General features: G+C 61.2%; 1 protein-coding gene across 1 annotated transcript in view; it reads left to right on the forward strand.

Moving 5' to 3' along the window:
- The window catches only part of FGFR3 (fibroblast growth factor receptor 3), a 15,077-nt gene that overhangs the window by 380 nt on the left and 8,391 nt on the right, over nucleotides 1–6,306 (forward strand). Inside the window, exons 2-4 of the mRNA XM_023507706.1 lie at nucleotides 33–242; nucleotides 5,111–5,380; nucleotides 5,630–5,683. Of these exons, the coding sequence (XP_023363474.1) occupies nucleotides 134–242; nucleotides 5,111–5,380; nucleotides 5,630–5,683 (433 nt within the window). The 5' untranslated portion in view covers nucleotides 33–133. The remainder of the gene's footprint in view (nucleotides 1–32; nucleotides 243–5,110; nucleotides 5,381–5,629; nucleotides 5,684–6,306) is intronic.

A 6,306-nucleotide genomic window follows, 5' to 3' on the forward strand; every position in this document is an offset into this window, starting at 1 on the left:
AGTCCCGGTAACGAGCTGCCCTGCTCCCGCAGTCTCCCGAGCGGCTCCCTCCTCCCGCCGGTGCGGAGCTGGGCGGTGGGGGACAGCATGCCCGCGCGCGCCGCGTGAGGACGCCGCGGCCCCCGTCCTCGTCATGGGCACCCCGGCCTGCGCCCTCGTGTTCTGCGTGGCCGTGGCCGTGGTGGCCGGTGTCGCCTCAGAGCCCCCGGGCACGGAGCAGCGCGTCGCTGGGAAAGCGGCAGGTAAGGGAGGACCCAGCAGTCCTGGGGGCGGGCTAGGGCCCGGCAGGCAGAGGTGTCGGGGACCCAATTGGGCCCTGGGTGGGGAGGGGACGCCGGGTCTGAGTAGCTCGGCGGGGCGGGTGCCCGGATTCCGCTGTCTTCCCTAGAGATCGCGTCCAGAGCCAGAACCGCGGTTTGTGGGGCGCCGGAGCGGCCGGGCACTCCCCAAATGCCAGGTCTCCCCGGGCAGCGGGGCGCAGCCCCCGCCCCTCGCGTCTCCCCCGCTGAGGCGCCGTCCGGAAGGCGCGGGGGTGGGGGCACATTGTTGTTCTTCGGGTTCTGTTGAAACGGAAAGTTCCCATTGTTGGCGTCCCCTCCCCTGGGCCCCAGTGCATGTCCAGCTTCGGCCAAAGGGACAGGCTGGGTGTGAGCGCAGCAGCAGAAGCCCGACTCCTGTCCCCCGTGGTCGACGTAGCGAGGTGACACCCTCTAGTACCAATGCTCCCCCGCCCTGCCCTCTGTCCAGTGGTTGGAGGGGGCCCCCTGGTTGCACGCCGGACGCTGGACGGGCGTCCTTATGTCGTGAGGCCTCGACTGGGGCTGGCGGGCGAGGTCGGAACAGGCGCGCGGGGCCCAGAGGTACAGAGCCCGCACACGCTCGCAGGGCCGGCGGGGGTGGGTCCGGCCGGTGAGCTCACGCCCCACCCGGGCCGAGGCCCGAACAGCTTACCCTTTGTAAGTCGACGAGACCACAGAGCGCGCATTGAGGGGGCGGCGGGCAGCGGGCGGGTTTTGGGCAGATGGCGGCCGCCCAGGCCTGCGCCCCTTTCTGCGGCGGCGGCTGCAGCCTCCGGAACAATGTCATTTTTTTATGAATGAAAGTGAGCCCTGCGCCTGAATGTGCGTGTCAGTCAGCGGCGTGACAGGGGCCGTCGGGAGGTCAGCGCGCGCTTTCAACGCCTGCTCCAGCTCGGGGGAGCCCGGCATTAGCATTCGCATTCGCATTCAGATGAAGATATTACTCCCTGTGGCCGGGAATGTCAACTAGCCCCGGGGGAGGGGCGCCACCTCTACCCCCCCCCCCCCCCCCCCCCACCCCAGCGCTACTGCCACCGCCTGCGGGGCTGCGCTGCTGGTGACCCCCGCCCCCCCACTGGAGCTGGTGAAACAGGTAGTGCGTTCTTAGGTCAATAAACTTAATCCGGTTCCTTAACGAGACTCCGGCTGGGCAGTGAAAATACAAAGACCTCGTGAAATTTACAGAGGTCTGGGCTGGCGCTTTCCCTGGAACAGAAATATTGGGGCGGGAGCTGTCTGGGGTCTAGGGCTAAGGGGAACGTTTTTGGCTGCTGGACAGTCAAGAGCAGCCTCCCATCTAGACTCCTGGCCGCTTCTCTCAAGGTGGGGGCCTCAGGCGGCCCCTAGGGTGCATGCAGGGCAGTTGTCCAGTGGGTCCTGTAGCCTGACAGTACCCCACCCAAGAGGCCCTGCCTGGCTGCTACCTCCGCCAGCCCCTCCACCAGGCTGGACTTTGAGCCCCGTTAGCCTCTGGGTGGTTCATTAACCTGGGGTGAGCCTGAGAGCCCCTGTTACCCATCCCCCAAGGCCTCAGGTCTCACTTTGGCCTGGAAGTGGCCCCAAGGCACCCTCTTCACACAGTTGATCCTAGAGGGGAAGCCAGGGGCTGGAGGTGTCCTTGGTCTCCTTCTCAGTCTCAAGTCTCAGGAGAACAGGTTGCCCGTCAGCTTGAGTGATTTACAAGTCCCCAGGGCTGCTCTAGGGGGGCAAAGGGGGATCTACCTGGCCTTCCACCTGGGGCTGCCAGCTGCCTGAGAAGCTCTGGGCTCCTCCTCCAACCTCAGTTTCCTCACCTGTTGGACAGGACTGATAATGGCAGGGTTGTTTGGAGGATTAGGAGGATAATCCTGGTAAGCCCTCATTAGCCCGCCCAGCCTCCGGATCCCTTTTATTATGAAACTTTGAGGAATATCTCTGGTTGGAGAGTGAGGTGGAAAGGCAGGAAGGCCAGACTCCAGCCCTTGGCTTCAGGTCCCTTTGGGGTTCCCACTTCAGGTCCCTTTGGGGTGCCCTCTTCTCTTAGGCTCTTTGAAAGTACCCAGTTGGCAACATGGGCCTGTGAGGGCTGCAGAACGGCTTTGTTACCTGACCCCAGGTCCCCGTCTCAACCCAGAACCCAATCCCTTGGGGTGGCCAGCTGCAGACAGAGTCTGATTTAGTGCTTATACTCTGGGGTCGACCTGGGGACCAGAAGCATTGCAGTCTCTCCATCTCACTCTGTGCCTCCCAATGTGCTGGGGGCCTTAGCTGGTGACCCACAACTGAGAGGCTCCCTGAGATAAGGACAGAGCCCTCCCCAGCAGGCTGGCTTGGCCTGGTGGACATTAGTCCCAGGGCAAGAGACCCAGGGCAGGGAGTGTCTCCTACTGCCCATTTTCACAGCCTCCAGCCACTTAGGGTGTGATGGCCCTTTTGGGCCCCTGGACCTGTGGGGGTGGAATTGTTACCTTGTGCCGCACTGGGGGAAGGGGGCACAGAGCCAGTGAGTGGCAGAGACAGGGAGATGCCAAGAAGCGCTCCCAGACCCAGCATGGCCCATCCAGGACCTGCACCCCTGGGCTGGACCCGTGGGCTATTCCTGGCATGTGGCACCTGGTGGAGTCCAGCCCTATGGGGGGGGGAGGCTGTACCCTCCCTACCTGGAGCTTAGCAAGAGTTATTCTCCGATGTTTTGACTCTAGTGCCCATGTTGCTCCCCCCCTCCCATGGGCTCTCTCCCAGTGGGCCTCCCTTTTGTCAACTAAGAAGGAGCCCTTCTTTTTTGTTGTTGTTGTTGTTGACTGGGGCCGGGTTTGAACCCACCACCACCACCTCCGGTATATGGGGCTGTGCCCTATTCCTTGAGCCACAGGCACTGCCTAGAAGAAGCCCTTTCTGCTGGAGGAGCCACACAGCCTGGTAGCAGGGTCCCTGGGTGGGACTAGACCCTGAGCTCCTAGAGTGCCTCCCATCAGCCTCTGCTGCCCCTAAAGCCTTGTCTGAAGTTGGCCCCGGGCAGGGTGGCTAGGTGGGCCTTCTCCCCCACACTGGTGGCACTGTGGATCTGGCTGGTCTGTGGCTGCTCTGTGTCCCCCAGCCCTGGATGGACCAGGTTGAAGGGAATACTTTTGCAGATGGCTTGACCTGTGTCACCACCCACACCAAACTGGAACCAACCAGTTGTTGCCCTTGGGCCTGAGCCTGGGGTTGAGGCTGCCGAGACTGGCCTGTTCTTGGCCTTATGGGGAGCCTCAGGCAGCTCCCAGCTCTGGGTGGTCCCCACAGGACACACTGGCCAGGACTGGAAGGTGGGAGGTCAGGCCAGGAGCCCCGCTGACTTTTAGGCCCCCATAGGAGCTGGCCCTGAGCTATGGATCCCTATGAGATACAGGCAGCTCCAGTGGGTACTTCAGGGTGAGTGTGGGTCCTTGGGGCTGACAGAATCCTGGTAGGCACTGGGCATGTGGGGCTGGCATAGGTGGGGTGGGCAGAGTTGGGCCTAGCTGGGGTGCCAGAGACTGGTGTGGCTGGAGTGGGCAGCTGGGCCCTCGAATCTAGGCCATGCGTCAGCAGAATGACAAGTGATGGGGCAGCAGGCCCAGCTAGGTTGGAGAAGAAGGCCGCCCGGCAGGACCACCCACCACTGTCCCGGGCCCTAAGCCCAGGCCACCCGCCTGTGCAAGGCATTATCTGGCCTGACAGGAAGGTCTGGGGGTGATGGTCAGATGGTGTGTGCCTTGGTGGCCCCTGGGGAGCTGGGCAGCTGCTGGACAGGGGAGGGACCCAGGGGCCACCTATGTGTGCCCATGGGCCTGTGCCCTCATCCCAGCTTCTCGGCCCTCAGAGAAAGGCCCAGGGCTCTGACCTGCTATCCTAATGACTCTGATAACTGCCTCCCCCATTCTGGGTCCTCCTCTGTAAGGTGGGGCTTTAGGCAGGAGCCCGCCTCCAGCTGCCCTGTGAGCCCACATGGGCTCTTCACCCCACTGGCCTGGATACCCATCTTGCCAGACCTGGTGTCCTTATTTGTATTGTGGTCTTTTTCTCTGTGTGTTTTCTGTAATGACTGCTGTGTGGAGCTTCCATAGACTGTGGGCATAGGAGGTCCCCACCCCAGAGAGCCCTTGCCTGGCACCTAGGGCTGCTCATGCCTGTGCCTGGCTGAATGGAAGTGACCCCTGCAGCAAACTGTTGGGTGGGTCCGTCCTCATGGCTGCCTGGCCCTGGTCTCTTTCCTTCTTGGTTCTGTGGCCCATCCTGTTCCCTTGCTGTCCACCTTCTGAGAGGAGGGCTGGGGGTGCCCTGGGTAGACCTCCTTGTGAGGAAGCTAGCCCACATGTTTCCCCTTCTCTGAGCTCCTTTTCAGCCTGAAGTCAGCCAAATACAGCTTTTCTGTGAGTCCTTTCTTGCATCTGTGAGTGGAGAATGGATTTTACCTTTTCAAATGGCCAGATGAGCAGAGTGATAATAATTCACGCTTAGGCATTGAACTCTTTAGTGTCCGTAAGTGAAGTTTCACAGGAGGGCAGCAGTGCTGTTTATTCACAGGCTGTCTGTGGAAACTGCTGTCACCTGTAATATTAGAGCTGAATTCTAGGAGCAGAGACAGGGCAGAAGGCTAGAAATACTGATGCCCTGGCCCTTTGGGGGAGCAGTTTCCAGCCCCTGGTTTGAGGGCTGTGTGGAGGGACCCCCGGCTCTGTGAGCAGGTCCTTCTTCACTCAGGGCTGCTGAGCGCCTGAAGTGGGAGTTCCTGGCGCCTTCCACAGGCTTGTTGGGTACCCTGAGCTGCTTCCTGGGCACCTGCTCAGTGTGGTCCCTTTCATTCGCAGAGGGCCCGGGGCTGGATTCTGGCCAGCAGGAACAGCTGGTGTTCAGCAGTGGGGACATCGTGGAGCTGAGCTGCCACCCACCTGGAGGTGGTCCTGTGGGGCCCACTGTCTGGGACAAGGATGGCATGGGGCTGGTGCCCTCAGAGCGTGTCCTGGTGGGGCCACGGCGGCTGCAGGTGCTGAACGCCTCCCAGGAGGACGCTGGGGCGTACAGCTGCCGGCAGCGGCTCACCCGGCGCCTGCTCTGCAACTTCAGTGTGCGTGTGACAGGTGAGAACTGCCCGGCTGCTGGACTGGGTGGAAGGGCTGTGTCACTCAGTTTTCTGAGTGCATGGAGACCCTGTGGCCGTGCAGCTGTAGCACCTCTTCCCTAAGGGTCTTGCAGGTCATTGACAGAGAGGAGGGTACTCCTAAGAGTCATGTCTGAATGGGGCCCTCCCCCTTCCCAAACGTGGGTGTACCTGGATACAGGCTGTCATGGGGCACTGCCCACACATACTCTTCTCCCCTGCCTTGCAGATGCTCCATCCTCAGGAGATGATGAAGATGGTGAGGATGAAGCTGAAGACGCAGGTAGGCCTAGTCCCCACCATGTAGGCTGGCCAGGGCAGTGCCTGCTTTCTGCCTGCCAAGCCCTGCCTGGTTGACCTCCTAGAATCACACTGAGGATTGGGTCCCCTCAGGGTGAAGGAGGGCTGGGTTGTGGAGATGGCTCTGATGCCTGGGGTTAAGGGTGATAGCAGCTGCCATCTAGAGGGAGAGTTGTAGCCACAGGCTGTAAAGGGGAAGCTGGTGACCCCCATGGATGGGCTGTGTGAGCAGTCAGGGGACAATGCTTGGTGTCTTTTTTTTTTTTTTTTTTGTTTCGTAGCCTCAAGCTATCCCCCTGGGTAGAGTGCCATGGCATCACGCTCACAGCAACCTCTAACTCCTGGGCTCAAGCGAGTCTCCTGCCTCAGGAGACTGGCCATTTTTTGGTTGCAGCCATCATTGTTGTTTGGCGGGGCCCAGGCTGGGGATTCGAACCCGCCTCCTTAGGTGTATGTGGCTGGCGCCTTAGCCGCTTGAGCCACAGGTGCCGAGCCAATGCTTGGTGTCTTGACCTGGAACAGTGGCACGTGAACTCTGACCACCAGGGAGGGTGGTGTGAGGCAGGGCTTCTAGTTTGGGAGAAGCTGCAAGGTATGCATTTGCAG

Source organism: Otolemur garnettii, unplaced genomic scaffold, assembly GCF_000181295.1.
Source record: "Otolemur garnettii isolate 467f Iridium unplaced genomic scaffold, OtoGar3 scaffold00198, whole genome shotgun sequence".
NCBI lineage: Eukaryota > Metazoa > Chordata > Mammalia > Primates > Galagidae > Otolemur > Otolemur garnettii.